This window comes from Pavona decussata, unplaced genomic scaffold (genome assembly GCF_977016875.1).
Source record: "Pavona decussata unplaced genomic scaffold, jaPavDecu1.1 SCAFFOLD_330, whole genome shotgun sequence".
NCBI lineage: Eukaryota > Metazoa > Cnidaria > Anthozoa > Scleractinia > Agariciidae > Pavona > Pavona decussata.
Window position 1 is genome coordinate 561,580 of NW_028145718.1, and position 22,287 is coordinate 583,866.

At 38.1% G+C, this 22,287-nt stretch overlaps 1 protein-coding gene and 2 non-coding genes across 4 annotated transcripts; 1 reads left to right on the plus strand and 2 right to left on the minus strand.

Annotated features, from left to right (window-relative positions):
- The first annotated feature begins 548 nt into the window (after window positions 1-548).
- On the plus strand, window positions 549-21,474 carry LOC146453445 (uncharacterized). Of its 2 annotated transcripts, XM_085096543.1 has the most exons (30): window positions 549-703; window positions 2,380-2,508; window positions 3,000-3,035; window positions 5,792-5,839; window positions 5,931-5,969; window positions 6,555-6,614; window positions 6,938-7,020; window positions 7,293-7,343; window positions 7,462-7,534; window positions 8,150-8,212; window positions 8,486-8,940; window positions 9,961-10,258; window positions 10,845-10,957; window positions 11,690-11,748; window positions 12,077-12,219; window positions 12,695-12,814; window positions 13,213-13,479; window positions 14,287-14,382; window positions 14,785-14,796; window positions 15,205-15,231; window positions 15,329-15,349; window positions 15,510-15,530; window positions 15,862-15,942; window positions 16,281-16,451; window positions 16,865-17,389; window positions 18,713-18,822; window positions 19,367-19,427; window positions 20,280-20,471; window positions 21,020-21,293; window positions 21,335-21,474. In XM_085096543.1, exons 1-30 carry the CDS (start codon window positions 637-639, stop codon window positions 21,366-21,368), a joined length of 3,729 nt encoding a protein of 1,242 aa, XP_084952669.1. In that variant the 5' UTR covers window positions 549-636; the 3' UTR covers window positions 21,369-21,474. The 2 variants fall into 2 exon arrangements, with proteins under 2 accessions (XP_084952669.1, XP_084952668.1); XM_085096542.1 differs by having other exon boundaries at window positions 21,020-21,339.
- Trnae-uuc (transfer RNA glutamic acid (anticodon UUC)) lies at window positions 5,202-5,273 on the minus strand. Its single transcript has one exon. It is a non-coding gene; the product is annotated as a tRNA-Glu (tRNA).
- On the minus strand, window positions 5,660-5,731 carry Trnae-uuc (transfer RNA glutamic acid (anticodon UUC)). The gene has a single exon. It is a non-coding gene; the product is annotated as a tRNA-Glu (tRNA).
- Window positions 21,475-22,287: the final 813 nt, after the last annotated feature.

The window sequence follows — 22,287 nt, forward strand, 5'->3', positions numbered from 1 at the left end:
CGTTTCAGGACAAATGTTACGCACCAGTGACAGCGAAATTAGTTTTCTCCACATTACAGATGCAGTGGAAACTATTTAACGAAGTCCTCGGTGAAACGAAGGATTTTCTCCATCACGGCCTTTTTTCATACATTTTGAAAGGTCGGCCGGTAGAACACATTCGTTTTGCAGAGGTTTTATCGTTTATTTTTACTTGCCTATGTATACCTTATATAGAGGTTTGTTAAATCGAGGTTCCACCGTTTGGGGATTTCGTTAGTGAGAACAATTTTTCCATTACCACCAAGCTGAAATGATTATTTTCATTGCGACTTTTAACCCCTTGAAAACACTAAAATCAAACGATTTCTGATGTGCGGATCGGAGGTGCGAGAAAATCTGGGAAATGTCTATTAAGTAACGTCATTTTCGCGCGCAGCGATCATTACCTAATGTCAATCAACCAATCACAGTGGTGTACCTGCTGAACACGGGGTGGTACCATGAATATTGAATATCGTGTTTATTTTACCTTCCGTTGAACCAATCAGAGCGTAGAGTGTGATATCGCTGGTATCTGTAAGGAACAGAAATTTTTTATGTCCGAAACTTGGATGTAGAGGGAGGGAAATTTGGGAGAAATTTCCCCAAACTATTATGAGGATATTTGTGATTGTTGTGATCCTCGGTTTGTGTGCAGTGGGGATTTCACGGCCGTCTAAAAGTAAGTCGACAATGTTTCAGTATCGCTTTGGTCCCGTAACCCTGTAATACCGAGCAGACGGATGTACCTTTTTTTTTTTCGGAAGAGGTCGTTAGTCTGAGCTTGGCAGTTTTTCATTTTATGTCAAACGAGAGACGTAACTTAGCAGAAAATCTTCAAAATGGCCTCTATTTTTAAGCGTTTAGTCTCAGCTTGCCAAGAGTTCAAGTTGCGATGTTACGATATGCTTCCATAACTTTGTGTGTTTTAGATATGTTGACACTTTGGAGTAAATGCCACCAGCCAATTTTATCCCGGCTTTTAAAAGTAAGCGTTCCCTTTATTCCAAGTCAAATATTCGTTGAAAAACTGTTTCCTTTCTAGCCAGTTTTCTTATAATTTCTGCATTATGTTTTACAACTAATTTCCATCAGTTTTTAAACTGACAACCGTTCCTATCGTTTCCTTGTGTTCCTGAACGTCATGACATTATCGTGTACTTTGATGTCTAAATCCTGAAAACAATAAATGACTCAACTAAACTATGATTTTTACAATATTTTAAATACTGCAACAGATTGAAATTATTCAGCAGCGGGAACTAAAATAACGCATTAAACTGTGAACTCCGGGAGTCAGTCAAGCGCATTAAGCACATAATCAAGTCATTGACTTGCTTTCACGGTTTTTGCCTTTAGTGACAATAATCATCTTCACCAGTCATCCACGAACGTCAGTCCCAAATCCTAACACTGTACTACAACTGAAAATAGTTTTAACTGCTGTCTGCACGGTGATCCCATAACTGAGGCACTTGACCACACCTTTAGCTACGTAATCAGAGATCAGTCCGTCATGTTTTTTGTGCTTTAGAAGTGGTAAATGCAAAAGTCTTTGGAAAAACATAATAGGAAATCATCACTGCGTGAAATAGCTAAAACGAGGTTAAATGCAGACGTTCAGCGGAAACTATTTTCTGATTCTGCGTCTAGTTTCTTCCGCTAACATTCTGCACTCTGCTGCTAAGCGGTCCTTGACCTTAACTCTGGCCCCGCACACCGCGGATTGATTTGCGTATTGATCGTCCCCAAGTGATTTCGTCCCGCACGAAAACCCGGTGATATTAAATGCTGTATACCTTTGGTTCACAACAGTTTCTTAAAACTGGAAGTTTATAGAACTTAAAAATGAGCTGAAGAGAGATCTAGAAAGCAGTTTTAGTGTACCCGAGTCACAAATCTAGTTTATCCTATTACTGAAGAAGGTGGTGTTTACCTAGGTTTGTGTGTGCTTTCGCAAATTTCACCTTTATGCTCCAAGAGCAGCCACTTCTTGAGATATGAAACATATGGGAGTTTTCCATATAATCGTCTATTACGGGGAACAGGGATAACCGGCAGTGGTGACTGAGCTCTCGGCTCCCAACAATGTGTTTCGAGTTTGTTTCTAGGACTCGGCGTCATATGTGGGTTGAGTTTATTGTTGGTTCTTGTCTCCGGGTACTCCGGTTTTCCCGTTTCCTCAAAAAAAAAAAAAAACATTTCCAAATGATATGAGTGTTCTGCGCAAAAACCTACAAAAATTTGGCACTTAGATAACGTTATATCTTTTTTGCTCTATGCCAGTTGGGTGATGTACTTTGCCCCGTGTCCTGAGTACACGGTTGAACCACAATGTTTAAATTGTTCATTTCACAGAAGACAAAGATGCAGAGGTAGTGGATGAGTCAGATAGAGAGCTAATAAGAGTCGCTCGAGGAGATGTAGACGACGATGAAAAACCGGCTCCAGAAAAATCTCACAAGGAGAAGAAACGATCCACAGAAGGTATAGGTTGAATAAGTTTAGCTCGTCTGTTGTTATTATCTGCATGTCGCCCTAATCAGCTCTCAGAACATCATCCAGATAATGTTAACAAAAGGAAAAGAAAAAAAAGCTGGATCCCTGTAAAATACTTCCATGACTGAGATTATGCAGTTTTACCTTGATCCACAACGCTTGAAAGTCTTGCTCCTGGTGGAGCCTTTTAGCATATAGTATAGGTGCCATATTTCATACTCAGGTGAGATTGCTGAGCATGGTTTAATCCAGCCGTTGTCATTGTAACTGCAAATTCATATTTGTAGGATAAAATATGCAGACATTTATCACTCTTGCAAAATCTCTTAAGTCCCTGGTTGTGAATATAGACTTTACCTTACAAGTCATGAAATCAGTTATTACGGCTGAATAAAGTAAGAGTACAGACAACACTCTTTATGGGTTTAAAAAATTAATGATCTCTAAATACCTTGTTCTCACATTGCTTATCTTTTCAGCGATCAACAAAAGGGCTAAACGAGCCGCTGAAGAAGGTAAGTCATTCTGCATTTGTCAATTATAATAGTGTATTATATTTTAGGATAGTTTATATCTCGTATTATGTGGGCCGCAAGTATATTAGTTCTATGTGCTACTTAGTGTTTTTTCCTCTTTAAAAGAAAAACTAATTGGTTGATTGATTGATTGATTGATTGATTGCCAATTGGTTGGTTGGTTGGTTGGCTGGTTGATTGATCGATTCACTGATTGATTGATTGTCAATTGGTTGGTTGGCTGGTTGACTGATTGATTGATTGATTTAGTTCGAGTGTTGGCTGATTATTAAGATTTTTAATATATTAAAAAGGAAGAGTTAAAGAATAAAGGGATTAACCGCATGGTAGTATTCCTAACCGTCAACTAAACACTGAAGTATGGTGTCTCAAAACGTTCAAGCAGTTGCATTAAATCATACGTAAGAATGCAGTTTAATCCTTATAAATAAACTCCCATACCGGGAGTCGAACCCAGGCCGCCTGGGTGAAAACCAGGGGCCCGTTTCTCGAAAGTCCCGGTAACTTATCGGGCCCGGTAAGTGTTTTTGGTGATAAAAGTTTTTAACAGAAGTCAATTTTTGTAAGCTTTGAACACTAAATTTTTAAATCTTATAACTCTATGAAAACATTAGCCAAGTGCCATGCCTGTAATCACTGTGTAATCGGCAAAAAAAAAAAAAATTAAAAATATACTTATCGGGCCCGATAAGCCCGTCGTAGTCAATTGAACGAAACCGAACCAAAAACCAATCGAACCCAATCGTTCGATTGGTTCGGCAATCGAACATGATCGAACTGGAACTTTTTGTGAGTTTGATTAAGTTCGATTACCGAACCCAATCGAACTCAATCGAGCGATTGGGTTCGATAGAAAAACAAAATGGTATACAAAATTGATAAGCATTAACTCTTAGTAGAATTGGAAGGAATTCACTCTTTAACTGAGTTTTAACTAGAGGAGCAAGTGTGAGAGATATTAACACATTTCAATGAACTAAAATCTTTATTGTTGAGCTGATTCGAAATTGATTCATTCACAATATAAATATAACATGAACGGCTCAGTACAACATGTAAACTGTCTTTTTTTGCCGGACCCCTATCTCCTCTTTTCTGCTTGACAACAAATTTATCCCCGACACGGACCGCAAAAGAGCACTCGTGGTAACCCTTTACCATCGCTTCCAGAATAGTAAGTTTCACCTCTGCCCTGTCCGACATCTTGCCTGTTGTACTCGTGTTTGAAATAGAAGTCGAAACTGGTTCGTGTTTCTGATTGTTGAGGTGTTCGATGATGTTGGATTGTTGAACTGTTCGATTACGGAACGTTCGATTGCGTTCGATTGGCAAAATTTTTTGTGAGTACGATTAAGTTCGATTACCGATTATTATTCGATTACCCAATCGAACCCAATCGAGCGATTGGGTTCGATTGGGTTCGTTTTCCGAACGTTCGATTGACTACGTCGGGGATAACTTACCGGGTCTTTCGAGAAACGGGCCCTAGGAATCCTAACCGCTGGACCATATGGGAAAAGACGATGGGACCCAATACAAATGAAAATATGAAGAAATTATTACAAACACACTTTTGATAATTATGGCTTGTCACCTTCTTACTAAAACCTTCTTATTGTAACCATATCATACGGTGTCATCTACTGTACTCTTTGACTTGTGCAGATCTTCCCCATTTATTTATTTATTTGTTTATTTATTTATTTATTTATTCATTTATTTATTATTTTAAAAATTGTATATTTTATAATAATATTATCATTTATCATTTATACTAGCTGTATATATTATAGGATTGTATTGTGTACTTTTATATTGCAATGTAGGTGTCCCAAGTTAGCGTACATTCCAGTACGCTAGATGTTACGACACAAAAATCAAGTTCTTACTTACGTACTTGTGAAAAATCGCAACACGTTTACGTCACTACCAATGTGACTCAGTTCGTTGCGCGCGCGCGCGTAATGTGGCTCATTGTCTTTGTTGTTCTTGTTTGTTGTGTTTCACGTCAACGGACGAAAAGCTATTCGAAATTTTTTTCTATTGTTTTATACTAATAAAACACAAGAAAATTTAGAAACAACCTGCAAAACACATGGATTCAAATCTTATAAAATTTGAATTATAATCCAAAATTGTAACTCTTTCCCATATCGGGAGTCGAACCCGGGCCGCCTGGGTGAAAACCAGGAATCCTAACCGCTAGACCATATGGGAAACGGTAGTGGTAGTCAATATATTAAAAAATACGAAGAAATCAGAAACACTCTGCAAGTGACTGTGTGATACACTTTCGGTAATTACTGCTTGTCTCCTTCTTATTAAAACCATATCATCTACTGTATTTTCTTGACTTGTAAAAAAGTCACAAAACGTTTTCTACGTCACCGGGCAATGTGACCAGTACGTAGATATTGAGGCCCTGCACTCCTGAGGAGGAACTGTGCCCAGAATGTTCCTCTCCTCTCCTCTCTTGGTTCAGACTAGTGCCCATGCCCCAGAACCTGGCACGGGCACCTAGTCTGAACGAGGCCTTAGTTTATTTTGCAAAATTTGGTGCTACAGCAAATCAATATTGGTAAACAAAAAATAAAATAGTCTACTTCCCATACCGGGAGTCGAACCCGGGCAGCCTGGGTGAAAACCAGGAATCCTAACCGCTAGACCATATGGGAATTACTCCAAGTATCATTATCATTATCACAATGAATTGACAGCTTGTTGTTCTCTTTCAGATGCTTTCTTTCAAGCTCTACTAACTCGATCTTTGGACAGAAAAAAAGGTTCGCTTAAAACTTGTGTAATTCCCCCTAAGAAAGCCACTGGCACGATCCTTGTTTCTTTGCTCATTATCTCAACCAATCTGTATTTCAGAAAAGAAGAGGTCATTTGATGAGGGAGCTGATAACACAGGTATAATTACTCTGTTGCTTTGGATATCGACTAGCCGCTGTACATTCTATAAACGAATTATGTACTATAGGACTTGCGCACTTCCACCCTAAACTCAAAAATGGACAGGGTATTTTTACATGTTTGTATTGTTTCCTTTTGACAACAGATTGTCAAATCAAGGAGGGTGATTTAGAATCTTATGATATAGGGGAGAGCGACCAAGTGTTTTCCCTCCCAGTAGAGAATTCGGCAGCGCGCCGTTCTAGTATGAACAGGTTTGAACAATACGAGCGCCACATAATGTGTCACATTGTCAACTTAAAAATGTCCCAAACTTAAAATGATATTTATTGTTAATAAATAATATTCACACTGTGGAATTCTGGACTTGGTAACCTTTTACCTTAAGATGGCTCCATCAAACCGTTACCTGACCTAACACGTACTCCCCCCCCCCCCCCCCCCCACTCCAACCGTAGAAAGTGTACAAGAACACTGTACTGGGCTTCCAAGACTTCTTCTCGTCGTTTCTATCTTCTAACTGGCGCCTGCCCACATACTCGGTAACTTTCGTTATTTGACTGTCATGGTTTGTTTATAAAGGATATATAATCCGAGATGACTGGAAAGGAGACTCCAAGATATCGGATGCTGACAGACAAGGTAAGAATTCAAAAGCAACATGAACACCATTTTATTTATATTAAGTCAACTTAAGGCGTATGATTCATAAAAAGAAGTCACAATGATTAGAAATGCCGTTTCTTCCTCTCTCTCTCTCGTTTTTTAATAAACCATGCTGTTCGAAAGATTGTTGGAATTAGTAAGGTTAAGTATAATCAGTCAATGTTTATAGTAGACCCATTGAAGGATTAAGTGTTTTCCGACGCATAAATTTTTACAAAGCCAGGCAGATTGTTGTAACTTGAGATGGTTTATATGTCAGATTTTTTTCTGTAAACTCCCTTCTCTTTCGTGTTCTTCAGAGCTCGAGAGTCTGTTCAATGCCATCAACTCCCCTGATGATGGCGGCGAGGAAAAACTTGAAGAAACAAGAAGTCTGAAACCGGTGAGAAAAAGCGGCACATACTGGTTACTGCAATGCTTTTTAATTAATCTAGATCCATCAGTTTTTGTCTTTTTCTCAAACATGATATTAAATTCAGCAAGAAACTTAACTGCGCTGTGCCTGGTTCATATTCCCAGCACTATTTGTGACAAGTCAACGTTCAATTCACATGGTGGAAAATCACGCGACTGGCCAAACTTTAAATTTTCAATTTCATAAATCTGTGATATTTTTATTAGATCATGATCACTGTCATACTTTTTTTTTTACAGGGATTGGAAGGAAAAGTTCAACAATTCATTGACTGGCTCATGAGTCAACCGGTGCGTGTCTAATTTTGCTATTATTCTTTAATCGGTTAATGTTATCGCAATGTTTCTTCTTTAAACTCTTACTTCATCTTTCTTGATTTACTTCAAATTCTGCATCGATTGGTTGCAGCCGGACAAGTTTACCCAGTCCCTTTCGCACATCCTGGATGTAGAGCAGTCTTTGACAAAAATGTTTTACGACGGTAAGCTATCATGAAGAGAGACGCATAGACAGACGACAGACAAACAGTTAGTTAGAAAGACGGGCTAGTCAATATACTGACAGGTTCTCAGCAATATATTATTAATTTATTAGTAATAAAGACGATAAAATCAACATGATCAACTTTCAAACACAACACAGGTAGACAAACCACACTAACAGGCGGACAGAGGCAACAAGGCGATAACTGCAAACATTTTAGTTAATGTAACTTGCAGTCCTGTTGCTTTTTGCGGGCATGTTTGTTATTGCGATTTTTTTTATTCAACCAATCAAAGTAAACAGAATCACATTTGTTGTCGTTTTTCCCATACTACCTATTTTTTGTCTTTGAAAGTTACCTGTTCATATAACAATTGTTCCCCATAACGCGCCTCGTTGGTTGAAACCATCCCATATCAAACAAGCACGAGTGGAATAATTATTTTATTTAAAGCAACCAAGAAATATTGCTAGATCATGCTTACTTCACTTTGCGAGAAAGATTAGAAGAAGATTTAACGGCCAGTAAGCCAACCAAAACTTTGGAATTGCATTAAATAATTATCCAGTGGTCCAATCTTTAATAATGGTACTTCTAATTTATTTATTTTAGGTCAAACCCAACAGCAACAGCAGACTCAACCACAGCAGCAGCAATCTCAGCAACAAGATACGGGTAAGGTCTTTATGCTTCCAATCTTCGCATGACTCGTTGTTTGGTTTAATTGATTACACAAATAACAAATGTCGCAACTATTAAATGAGACATACTACAAGGGAATACTAAAAGACAGTACCGCACAATACTGACTACATCTTAGTCAAATTCGAGTTACATGTAACTTGTCTTTCTATTTCTTCTGTTTCCCGGCCCTGCCCTTCAGTATAAACCGGGATTCTTTTAACTAGATAGCTTTTGTTTCCTCTTGCACGCTCTCCGCAAGTACAGCGAACAACCCATCGCAGCCACAAGGAAACTGCAAGCGAAAGTGCTTCACTCTACAACTGGGTAACACAGAGTGCAAAATCATCTGCGAGCCTCCTGTAATAGAACAACCAACTGCAGCTCCAGCTTACGGTTTGTATCCACAACAAGCAGTGTACGGGCAAGCCCAGCAGTATCCTTATATGGGACAAATGCAGGCGCCCTGCATTCCTCCTGCTTGCCAACCGAATCAAATGTACGCTGATTACACGCAGGCTCAGCAGTATCCAGGCCAGGCTGCTTACCCAGCTGCTGCTGCCAAACCATCTCCTGTCCAGGAAGGTTGCGTGGGACGGTCATGTGATCAACAAAAAGATGAAAGCAAGGTGTCTGACAAACCTGTAAAGCAGGAAAAACAAGATAAACCGGCTCCTGAAGCTCCAAAACCTGCTCCAGCTTCATCTCCATACACGTTTCAGGTGCAGTGTGGTTGTGTTACTATTATCAGAGAAAATTAATAAATAGGACGACAAAGAAGGAGGAATGCCAAGCTGTTGATTTGTCACCAGCTAGCGTAAACCAGCATAAATGCTCAGAGGAAGATTTTTTCGAAATACGTTCGAAATACGTTCACAATCAGGCGTCACGTTGGTCGCACGCCATGTTTTGCCGTCCATTTTTCTCAGCCGTCATGTTGCTTTGATTCACTATTATATTTGTAAACTAATAACAAGGCATATTCCTTCAGTTAAAGTATCCAAATCACTCTATAAATCTGCTGAGGATTAATTTTATTTCCTTTACTGAATACTTGACGTCGGACAAATTCACAATACAAATAACATTACTCTATATTGAATTTCTTATTTGTACCGTACCACATGAGGCTGGCATTTAACATGCACATAACTCACTGTTTCTGTTTCGTTTACAAGCTGCCTATATTATCAGAAGGTTTTCTTTGCCTTTAACCCTTGTTATACACTGTCTGGTCAAGAAGCAACCAACCAGACTATCCAATTTAAGTAAACGTGTACACGTCTGCCTTGATTGTAGGAGACTGAGGTTTGAGTCCTCGCCACTGAACTATACTTTCATATTAATTAATCTTGCTTTACACCTTTACTCACTTTGTTCCTTTCATATAACAATTTTCTATGTGAAAATATGGCTAATTCACTTAGTACGAATATCCCTTTCTGTCTGTTTCATATCCAATCTAGCCAATCTATATTTTTCTAACTCAGAATAAAGTCAAACTCGGGTCAGAGGTTAGGGATTCCATTGGATCCAACGCCATATCAGTTTAGACAGCGAATTATTTCCATAAAACGACGAAGAAAAGTTGGTGGAATAGTTTTTTTTTTGCAACTGGTGATGTTTTGTAATTGCTATTTTAAACCTTAAATAGGGATATTACTCAATGTATTTAAATGTTATCTATGCCTCAGGAGACAACAAATATGATTATAAACTAAGGTATGTCAATTTTCGTATAGACTCCAGGTGGGACTGTTATTATGGATCCAGTTAGCATCTCCGCTGATCCTCAGTCGGCTCAGATACCAGTTGCCCCTATGGTGCCTGGTCAGATACCAATGGGTGTCCCTCAGCCTTATTCTATGCCTCAGGCCCCTGAAGGCCCTCAAGTCCCGTACAGTTTGACCATCTCAGGCTTGGCCGCGCCTCAGGCTCAGCCCCAGGCTCCAGTGCCAGCGCCGTATTACAAACCTATGCCTAATGACTGCAAGGATTACAGCCAGCCTCGATGCCAAGTCTATCTCGATTGGCCCACAAGTAAGGATTCACTAATTCGTTTCCAATGATACCTCCCGATGCAGTATCATTCTTTTTTTTTTTTTTTTTTTTACCTGAGAAACCAAAGAAATTAGAAGGACCAATCAGAGTGGACGTAAACAACACAAGGAAACAATCGTAGCTAAAAACAAATGCAACATGAGGCATCAAGCGCGGGAAAACGTGTGCGAGCAAATCACGATTAATTTTGATTTGGTTGAACATCTCAATGATTGAGAAGGTGGCACGAATTTCGTAATCAAGGACAGAAAGTAGTAAACCAAAACCAAAACAAACGCGAAGATACCATTAACGTTTAATTAAAAAACAGTTCTATCGGTAGCAAATTATGGATTAACAAAAAAACAAACAAACAAACTTTACTGCGATTAACAAGCTTTTTCTCGATTGCCTGGATTTTCTTTAGTTGCTTGCTTTATTACCGTAATAATTTTAAATTCATGTTATAGGAAATTGTTTTTTTTTTTGTTTTTTTTTTGTAATTCAAAGTAGGTTAATTAATAGAGATACCCATATTATCCCAGGAGAGTCTATCATGACAGACCCTTTTGCATCTTGTCCACAGATGAAAATAACCAATTAGTGGCCTCCCTGAGGTTTAAACAGAACTGGAATAGTGACTACAGACGGTCATCTACGACTAAATACAAAATCTTTACGGCAGAAGTGGAAAAAGCGGTAGGTTTAATTTAGAAAGCTTTAAGCGACAGAGCATCGACAGATCAACGCCATTGGAGACAAAACAAACGAACTAGCACAACCCAGATGAACATAATCCGGCTGCAGCTAGTCATTTTAAGTCTCTTACAAAAGTTCTGAAAGCGAAATAATAAATGGCCTGTGTTTTGTCTGCGGTGCAAGCACCTTGTACTAGTCTGTTATGGAATAATTTACCCACGCAAACAGAACAAACAAACATACGACATTGTAGGCTCTTTCCTTATGTCAGAAATGCTCAGCTCGGTCACATTGCAAATAAAATGTGGCGTTTTGAAGTGCTGGCCCTGACACTTTATAAATCGGACATTCTGAAAATTGTATATGGTACTTTTTAAAGACATTACAAGGGCATATATTAAACTGTAATACCTCAGCAAAATGACCAGTGTGGCTGGCGAGTCGTGACAAATGGAGTGCGTCAAATGACTGAGCTCCTTTCTTTGAAAATGTATAATCCAACGATTCACCCTTAACCATAAATATCGAAAAGAAATTATTTTGAAAACGTTTTTTTGAATTAGATATCTGAAAATATGCCAGCATAAATTAATTTTCTTTAAACGTTGTTGGTGTGGGATCACGGTCCCTTTTTTTTTGAGCTACATCAGTTAGATCAGTGATGTCTATTATTTTCCATTAATCACTATTCTGGCACAATGATTATTAGATTCAATTTTATTCTAACCACAGATAAAAGATGTTTACTCCCTCGACCCAAATTTCAAGGACGCCAGAGTAACGAGTTTAAGGTAAAAGCCACTTTTAAATTAGTAGAAATGATTACTATAATGATAAAAAGTAGTATCACACTACAATAGAATGTCCAAAATAAAATGATAATAGGATAATTATAGCAATGCTTTCTTCAAGGAAAATGGAATTCCTGGCATTGTATTATTGACTTAAGGTAAAGAGAAAACCATGCATCTTTGTAATTATAATCAAGATAAAAGCCTAAGGGGATTCTTTGTCAATTGTGACATTCGCCTAGTTGATTTCTGTGGACGCACCCTAACACAAGTATGTGCTTTCATTAAATATTTAACATTTAAAAAATTCTGATTTTTTTCTTTATAGTGAAGAAGATATGAAAGTAGCAGCCAACTTTATAATTTACTTCGTGCATCCAGAAGAGAAAGCTCTGAGACGTTTCTCCGACGCAATAAGTAACAACTACCTGCAGAGCATGCCGGTATATAAGAATACGTTACTACGTGATGGTACGTCAGTTGGAAAACAATCATAGAGCTTTAAATAAAAAAAAAAAAAAACAAAAGAGCTTAGGAATGAGAGTTGTTCATCATTTTACACAGATTGCTGAAGTATACGTACATATGCGTGCGTTCAGTACAGCAAAACAGCAAATACGGCCAAAAAAATTAAACTGATAAAAGAACCCAAATACATTAATAACAATAACCTAACACAACAATTGTTTAGAATTGCAACTGACACATTTGTTCTTTCTTTTACCACCAACAAGTGCTGTATTGCGATTGTGTAAAGAAGTAAATTGTGTAAAATCCATCGTGAAATTAAGTACGCCCTGAATTGTACAAGTATCATGCCTTCTACGTGTGCTTTCGTTAATTTATTTTGATAGCGCCGCGCAAACTGCTAAAAAAAACGAAGTAGTTTACAACACGTTTTCTTCAATTAATTTTATGTTTTGATTTATATTTTCTTGTTTTTAAGGTCTAACTCATCATCATCGATCAATCGTCGTTACACAGAAGGAGTTGGACGCTGTTCCTAAAGTCAAGGTTGAAAGTAGCCGCAAACTGCAGGACGACATTCTTTCAACTGAGTCACGATGTATGTGAACTAATTCCTTTATTGTACCAGAAAAGTTTGGACACAATTTTGTTTCAATTGCAGACTGTACCATAATTGATTTAGCGTTTCTAAATCTATGTTTGTTGTATTTTAAAGAACGATGATATCTGGATCGGAAAGTTACTCAAAATATTTCAAACGCTAAGTATTGCATAGTGCCTCTGGCTAGTCGAATACTTTTCTTCTCGCAGAATGTCACTCTGGTTTGCACAAAATTTCTGAAATTTGAAAACTTATTCATGGGAGCTTCCCTACAATTCACTGAGGAATAACACAGACATATTGATCGTATTTTTAGTACAGATTTGTAATGCAACATGTCTAGAACACATCTGTTTTTTTACCTTGTCATTCCTTTCCTTATCTTTCGTTACCAGCTTATGTCGGATGCTTTAAGGACAGAAAGCCCGGCCGTGATCTTCCAAGACAATTCACCAAGTATGAGATGACCCCCGAGTGGTGTGTTGGCAAGTGTAAGTTGGCAGGTTTCAGTTACGCTGGTCTGCAGTATGGTTATCTATGCTTCTGTGGAAACAAGTTTGGCAAGTATGGTCAGGTTGACGATGCCGAATGTTCGAGTTTGTGTTTTGGAGATAAAACCCGAAATTGTGGAGCTTTCTGGCATAACTCCATCTTTTCTGTTGGTAAGTACAACTAAGTAACCCTATTCAATCCAGCAAAAGGTCGCGGGAATAAAAAGGCCGCGCTCACCTTGAGTACACAAAACTTTTTTTCCTTTTTTATGGAAGTAAACACTACCAAAATTCGTGACTTTTCCTAAACTTGACCTGGTAACAATTTCACATAATGATTCATTGTTCAGGTGACTTTTTCCGTGGTAACAAGGTGTTACGGCCTAACTGTTCCTGATGTTAGCAGTACTCAAGTCTCAGGAACTCAGACAAAAAGCCCAGGATTGGGTCAGGGCACTTTTTTTTTCTTCCGGGACAGATGGGGTGGGGGGAAGTAGGGGATTTGGCGGATTCCATCCCCCTCAATAACTTCTTAATTATAAAGGCTATAACAATGAGACTTGGAGGATTGATAGTACGCCCAAAGACGTTTTCTTTGAGGTTCAAACAACGTGAATTGATGGCGTCATATGACTTGATAATTACGTGATGATTGCCAAATGGCGGCCATCTTGGATTTCTGGATTTTCCCAAAACTTCAGGAAAGCGCCGAAATTGAATGAAAAGTAATCAAAATCAATAAAGGAACGCTACTATGAGCTAAAAACATAAACATCACCGTAAGGAGATTAATTTGCCTTCATTTTCAAAAAGGAATATATATTTTCTGAAAAAAACTGCCTGTCAAAAAATGGTAACATCAAAGTCAATGAACACTAACCGACCACATCAAATTTTTCCCAGATAAATTTTTGAAGAAGTCCTGAAGTTTGAGGGCGTTTCAGACGTGTCAGATACTTGATCTTTTTTGCTTCATAGATGGTAAAATACATGATTCTAGTGAGGCTGATAAAGAGGATGACAAAGAACAGAGTGGATCAGGGGAATCTGACGAGGAAGATGAGGAAGAAAATAGTAAGAAATGCGTCTTATTTTCATTTATTACCATGCATTTTCCTCCTGAAAAATAATTCAGACATGTCAGCTGAGATGACCTATTGTTTCGGTTCAACTGGTTTTGCTCTTAAATAAAAAAAGGGGCCTGTCTTGCACTCTTTCAAATCCTTGGGTAATTGTCAAAAACTGCACAAACACACACACGCCCTGGACGTTGGCAGTTAGTTGTTTTTGTACGGCCATTCTTAAAATCTCATGTGCCAAAGAAAATTTATGTGGTATTACCTTTTTACTTGAGGGACCATATTTCCTCATTTGCTGTTAAGAACAATTGAATTATCTTAATCAGCTATTGTGTGTGTTCCTGAACTGACGAGTTTTGTCTTTTCTCCATTTCACGCATCATTTCCCTATACACAGTTCCAGAGCACAGTAAGTATGATCTTCATTCAGACATAGATCACGTAATTTGAGTTTGGAACCTTTCTAGTTTCCCGAACGTTTATCATAGTTATTTAAGTCATGTTACTCTTTCTTTCAAGTTAAAAAGTCTCATAAGGAATCATTCTAGAGAGCTTGGCAAAAATTGTTGCCATGGGGGCTCTTCGTATCTAATATTTCTTTGCTCATGAAAGAAGTAAAACAGAAACAGAATAAAACGCGAGAGGTGCAACAGAAAGGGTTAATAATGGCGACAAGTGAAATCAGTTGCTTATTTTGCTCCTTTTTTGTGCTTCGTCTTTCTAGTTTGGCTTTTTTATGTCGAGTTTGCAAAACGGTTGTGATGTAGTGAATTCGTTTGATTATAAATATGTTTTTGTTTCTTTTTGTTTATTACAGCCGAAGTTGCCAATCATTTGATGAAAGGTATTTATTTATTTTATATGTTTCTTTTTGTTTATTAATTTATTTGTAGATGTTCCATGATAAATCTCACAAAATAAACGTTTCTTTTTTTATATAGCTGCGGAAGCTGCACTGAAAGGTAAGGGAAAAAAATTACATTTTTTCTTGTGATATGCAGTTTGGTGGCATAAGTAAATATAAATAAGCTTAGGGAGATTGCCTTTTATCAAAATGTAATTTTATAGACCTATCCATAAATAAAAATGTGCTGACAAATGTTTTAATTGTTTCCTCTGCAGCTGCCAAAAAATTACTACCACGTGAGTATTACTTGTCTCAAATGGTTTCGTGATATTAATACAGAGAAAAAAAAATTATCCTTGACTTTTTTTCTCTCCTTAAAGTATGATATTATCTTACCTTGCTTCCAGCTTGAGCTCGGGCCGGTTGTGATGGATTTTGGAATGACGAAAGATGTTATGAACAAAGGACCGAAAATTAAATGTTTTCTCGCTACCACGTTTTCATGAGCACTGTACACATGTCTATTAAAACAAGAAATAAATTTCTTCATTTTCCTGCTTGTTTTAGTTTATAAAGAAATACTTGGTTATGTTTTGCCTTTTAATAACAGAGTAACATTAATTACAGATTCTCGCCACGAGAAATCCAAGCGAACCCCGGATGAGGAGCTTCAGGAACAAAGTGACAACGCCATCAGTGCATTGACTGGTGAGTAAACCAAGGCAAAGGCGAAATCAGCTAAGTTTTCAGAAACGTAGGCTTTGAAAACTGTGATTAGCCGTAATTTTACAGGTGTCCAGCTACCAGGTACCTGAGAGAATAAACAATTTGTATCAATGCCTTTTGGTCTTTTTCCAAACAAACATGTAACTATGCAATTATGAGCAGCTTTGAATAATAGTCGAAAGTGGAATTTCACGAAACACGTCCTACACTGTGCTTAGGTATTGGCTCGAGTCCATCAATTGCAAACTACCTCGATTAAAAACTGGCATGTAGTGTTTTAATATTCAACATCAACTGAGATATGTCCGTTTTCCAAGCAGCTGCTGAGAAATTAATGGGTTCCAGTAAAGCTTCTCTTGAGCACAAGAGAAAGGAAAAGCGAGATGCAGAGGGGGATGGACGGGATCTGTTGGTCGCTTACTTGAGTGATGTGGGTGGATATGACAGAAACTACCGGGATGTTGGAGATGAAGATGAATCTGGATCTTCAGGTAACAAATCACACGATACTGACGTGTCTAGAAAAATATGGAATTAATTGAGTTTTAAGCGACGGCCATCTAAAGAAATCTTACTATTTACTATTCCACCAAGTTGCTGGTTGGTAACAAATACACCCCAAAAGTTTGGCTTACTTTTTTCCTGGCCCAATACTTCTAGAGAAATTAGAGCCAGAATGTTCAAGAAAGTTGGATCATTTTATCCAGTGAGCAAACCGTACCCCCGCTGATCCGAAAATAATTTTATCCCATTCTTATATTTTATGTTCAATTTTTCAGTGGACAAATTCTATTCCTTAAATAGGGATTTATCGCTTGGTTAAAGTTGTCAATTCCTCCATCGTGCTAGGACATTTTCAAAAATGTTTTCACGTCATAAGAACTTTTCAAATAAATCTCTACAGAGCCAAAAGACAAGGACGAAAAGTTTGAATACCGACGGATGGTGATTGATGAATCAGGTGACGGTGAGTTTGTTGAAAAGTCCAAGAACGAGCAGCTGAAAGCTCGAAAACGGAGAGAAGTTAGCGAGCCATGGGATGAGAACTTTGATGGACCAAAGAAAATGGCTTTAAGGGCCGCTCCAGTCGAAGAAATCTCAAAACGCAATGATATTCCCGCGCGCGAAGGTGATACCGAAGACGACACGAGCAGGTTAGAGGACAGTTCGGGTGATGCTGAGCAGCCAGAAGGAATAACCGAAGCTGCTGAGCCAGTGACACTGGATAACAGACAGGAAACGCCAGAATCCGGAGATTCCGATGAACAAGATAAGGATAGTGATTCCCAGAACAGTGAGGCCTCCGGGCAAACCGAAATTGAAAACAAGTCAGACGAGTCACAGGAATCAGAGGAATCTGACGTGTCTGGTTTAAACGAAAGTGAGGAGTCTGGAGACAAGGCAGACCAAAAAGAGAGCCAAGAAACTAGTAAGTTGATCATCATCATCATCGTCATCTTCATCACTGCTACCTTCATGTGTAAATAGCCAACTGACCATTAGACAGTTGGTGGATTTAACTGAACATTTCCGCACGTTTATAATTATTTTGCGGCTCGCTGATTTTATCCTGGCATTGCTGTTTCCGACTATTAACCATTGCTTAGTGGTCCAATAATTCCAACAAAATTGTGTGCATCAGAATCAACAGCAACAAAGAAACTTTGTTGAAAAACTATGAAGGTCCTGTTAGCTTAGGATGTCGTACAGATCCTAAATACTAATACTGCTACTAATACATCATTCATATAACGCTGTAAACAAGGCTCTGAAGCGCTTAACAAGAAATATGGAACTAACTTCTAACTAGAAATCAGAAAATGATAACAATAAAAAAAGTGCAATGAAAGGGCCGAGAAGAGGTCTAAAATAAGCAATACGAAACAAATAGGTTTTCAGTTAAGATTTAAATTGGTTTAGGTTATCGGCAGATCTAATTTCATATGGAACAGAATTCCACAGTTTTGGTGCAGCAACGCTGAATGCACGGTCACCAAACGAGAAGGTGTTTGTACTTGGAACTTTTAGTAACAACTGATCAGAGGATCGTAGAGATCGTGTAAGGACATATCTGTCGAGAAGATCGGTAATATAATCAGGTGCGAGACCATTTAGTGCCTTGTATGTAGTTACTAAGATTTTGAAGACAATACGTTGTTTGATGGGGAGCCAGTGCAGATCAGTTAGGGGCGGAGTAACGTGCTCAAACTTTCGCTTCAGTCGTGCAGCACAGTTTTGAACCAGCTGAGCCCGCTTGCAGGTGATAAAGGTTTGAACCAGCGCCTTAGTACTTTCGATAGAGAGGAATTTCCTTACATGGGATATGTTGCGCAGTTGAAAGAAAGATGCTTTACAAATAGCACTAACTTGAGCTTCATAGTTCATGTATTTAACAAAAATCACACCAATGTTCCTGGTAGTCTGATGTGGTGATAGAGTCATTGCCAATAACAATGGAGGAAAGCAACGGCCAGGGATGTAAAAGAGAGCCAAAAACGAGGAATTCTGTCATATCCGAATTGAGTTTCAGTCGATTTGAGGACATCAATTGCTTACGTCGCCAAAGAAAATGTAGCAGTGTCAGAAACTTTCACACGTTTAGTTCATTTAAAAAAGTTTCTATAACGAATCCCCGTTATCGTTGACTTATGTATCTTGAAAACAACGAAAACTAAAATAACACTAAGAAAAAAACCCTTGCCCATAACTATTTTTAAGCAAGACGTTGAGCAACAGCTTTTTCATTCCACAGGTGCTTCACGTGAAGTTAGAGAGGCTCATGATGACGTTTCTTTGTCGAGACACCGAAGAGAGCTACTTGAAGAGATTGATGAAGAGGAAAAGCCAAGAGCACGATCAAAGGTAATGCACACTGCAAAATCTTGAAAAATATAATAAGCGACGTTCAAGTTAATCCCAATGAGTTAGGGAGTAGAACTTTCATCCTGTATCTTCAGTTGTGCCCATTTTTGTAGTTTTTGGGGTATGGGTTTACAGAAAAAACAAATACAATGAGACAGTGCGTGTCCTACACTGAAACTCTATTGAAAGCATTATAGGAACACCATGTCATTGCTAGAGCTGAAGTGTTTTATTCAGCTTTCATGATCAGTTTCAAGCTTAAGTTATTAAATTAAATGACAAGTTAACACACAAAGAGAGAATCGCTCAGGTAAATTGCAGCTATAACCGCAAATAGCACAGACTAATCGAGGCGTGTATAGCTTGATTAATATTATACAAGTCCACCGTGAAATTAAGAGCAAGATTGAAAGAATGAGAAATTAATTTGAAATCAACAAAGCAATAAAGTGACTAAAAATTCGCAAAAAACATCAGAATTACAATGTAGCATGCCATCCATAGAATGTTCTTCTAATTAAATAATTTATTTTCGCCTTTTTAGAGACAGAATGCTGTGCTCGATGATACGAAACTCAACAACATGAAGAACCACGTGGAACAAGGTAACATTTTACAACAAAATAAACCTTCCTTCCTTCCTTCCTTCCTTCCTTCCTTCCTTCCTTCCTTCCTTCCTTCCTTCCTTCCTTCCTTCCTTCCTTCCTTCCTTCCTTCCTTCCTTCCTTCCTTCCTTCCTTCCTTCCTTCCCTCCCTCCCTCCCTCCTTCCCTCCCTCCCTCCTTCCTTCCTTCCTTCCTTCCTTCCTTCCTTCCTTCCTTCCTTCCTTCCTTCCTTCCTTCCTTCCTTCCTTCCTTCCTTCCTTCCTTCATTGATTCATTTATTCATCTATTCACTCGCTCACTCATTCACTCACTCACTCACTCACTCACTCACAAACTCACTCACTCACTCACTCACTCACTCACTCACTCACTCACTCACTCACTCACTCACTCACTCACTCACTCACTCACTCACTCACTCATTCATTCATTCATTCATTCATTCATTCATTCATTCATTCATTCATTCATTCATTCATTCATTCATTCATTCATTCATTCATTCATTCATTCATTCATTTCTCCCTCTTTGCTTCTTTTTTTTTCTCCCTTTCCCCTTCTCTTGCGTTCTTTCCCTCAATCGCTCCCCCACTGGTTCGTCCGCCTGTGCGCCCCTTCGTTAACTCACTCTCTAGTTATACTTTTGTAAAACTGGCTGCCTGCCTCCTTTAACTCAACAGTTATTCCAGAGGCCCACCCCCCCCCCCCTCCCTTTTTGAAATAATTAATTAAGCGTATGGGGAAAATAAAAGCTTGTTGTTATTCTTGTTGTACCATTTTCTTTGAAGGAAGATCTCGAACATTCCAGGTGCTTAATAATCTACGTTGCAATAATTATGCGTTTTTATATTAGGAACTGAAAATATAATGTCATTGATACTGGATATCTATCAGTCGAGAAGAACATTGGTAAAACTACAACAGGTTGTGCAGCAGTTGAAACAGGATACAATGCAACAGATGGATGTACCAGTAGGACAGAAGGAGCAAGTAAAAAACAAGCTCAGAGATACAGTTAAACAGACCGTGGTCAAGAAGGTCAATGGTAAGATACACAGAATAAACTATATAAGTACGCCATGCGTGTCTCACCTCAGCAAAATTTCAGTTTTGGCCTTTTTAGATCAAACATCCAAACTGAGGATTTGACACCAACCGATCCAGATCTCCATCGATTCTCATTATCAACGCGTTCAAGGCCACCGACAGGTGTGAGGAATTTTTAACACAGCATGGAAGGACATGTATAAGGCATGAATTTTCTTTCCTTGTCTGTGTTCTCACAGCCCAACGTTTTTTAAAAGTGTTAAAGTGAAAAATGCAGTACACACAAACCTTAAGAAACCTTCTTTTTTGTGATGGACCCAGAGCCACATCACTGTTACACAACGGGACTAGTTTAAGAATTAATGTTTATAGAGATTCAGTATGTTATTTTCGACGTAAAGTTGTTCATGTGTTGAAGAATCATATGCTTTAAGATGAATCTCAAAGATAAGACATAGGAGATTCCTTTTCAAAGTTCCTTTGGAAGGTTATTATATTTCGCATGTTTGACTGACTCTTTGTAATGTATTGCTCGACATCTTTTAGAACTTGCTCAGTCTATCCGTCAAGAAGTAGAAGATTACAAGCAAAGCCACCAAGCTGTTAGTCAACAAGCTAAGGAAGCAGTCTCCGCTATTTTGGATATTCCTGTTTTCCAAGACAAAGTTTCAAGCATCAAAAACCAAATCAAGAAGAGAGCTGTAGACATTGAAAAAGAATACAAGAAGGCAAAACGAGGAAGCGAGGAACTGCCTAGTATCTTAAAAGAGCACTTTAAAAGGAATGCTCCAGATGTGAAAGATGTGAAAAGAGAGACTAGGCTTTCACGTTCTCATAGAGACTTGAATCTTTAAAACAAAGGCTTTCACGTTCTCATAGAGACTTGAATCTTTAAAACAACATCCTGTAAACATTAAAGGGTTATAAGAAATGTTTGAAACTATTTGAGCTTTGGGTTGGAACAGGATACCATGGAATAATTTACAATAGCATTCTCCAAGGAAAAACTTTTGACGAACACGAAAAAATTGGCAGAAGCCGATATTCGTTTGAGAGACAACCTTTTTCAGCGATCATTTCCCAAGTCCTTAGCTAGCAAGGAGGCATATACAAGAATGGTTCTTTTCATTTGTCTTTCTTGATCGTGTGAGAAATGCCTTAAGCAATTATTTAAAAATTGCCATTCTTTTCAATGACCCAAACTGGTCATCTTTGTATGGAAATTACCAAATTGAATTACTGAATTTGCGACAGCTAGTTCTCATAATAAGAAAGGAGCCAGCTGAATTGTAGTAGGCTTTTGTAGTTTGGATTAACCACTAGGTGACGAGGTCAAAATGTTTTTGTTTTCAGTTTGTGTAGAGGAAATGTTCAGTACGCAGCACAATTGAGGTGTCATGCAGTTATTTAAATAACTTCGTAGGCATTTTATTTGACCAGATCAAGTTATTCCTCTCTTTTTCTCAATAGATTTTACACAATATTAGACGATTTTTGTTTGACTTTATTGCCAGGAATATGAACAATATTCACAAATTTTACAATTTGGATTGTTGTTTTAAGGTTGTGCTCAAGAGGGTGATAACGTGTATATACGGCTCGAATTACTTTAGATCCCCCAGTGTCCTGTAAAATAATTATTTATAAATTAAAATCATTACAAAAAAAGGTATTTCGTCATTTCCCTTGGTGTCATGTTTTTGTTGTGCGTGTGTGTGTACAATGTAATACGATACAGTCTAGTTCATTGTTAATCGCTTTTTCTAAATAGCTAAAACTAGGAAGTTCATTGATGTATAAAAGAATTAGTAATG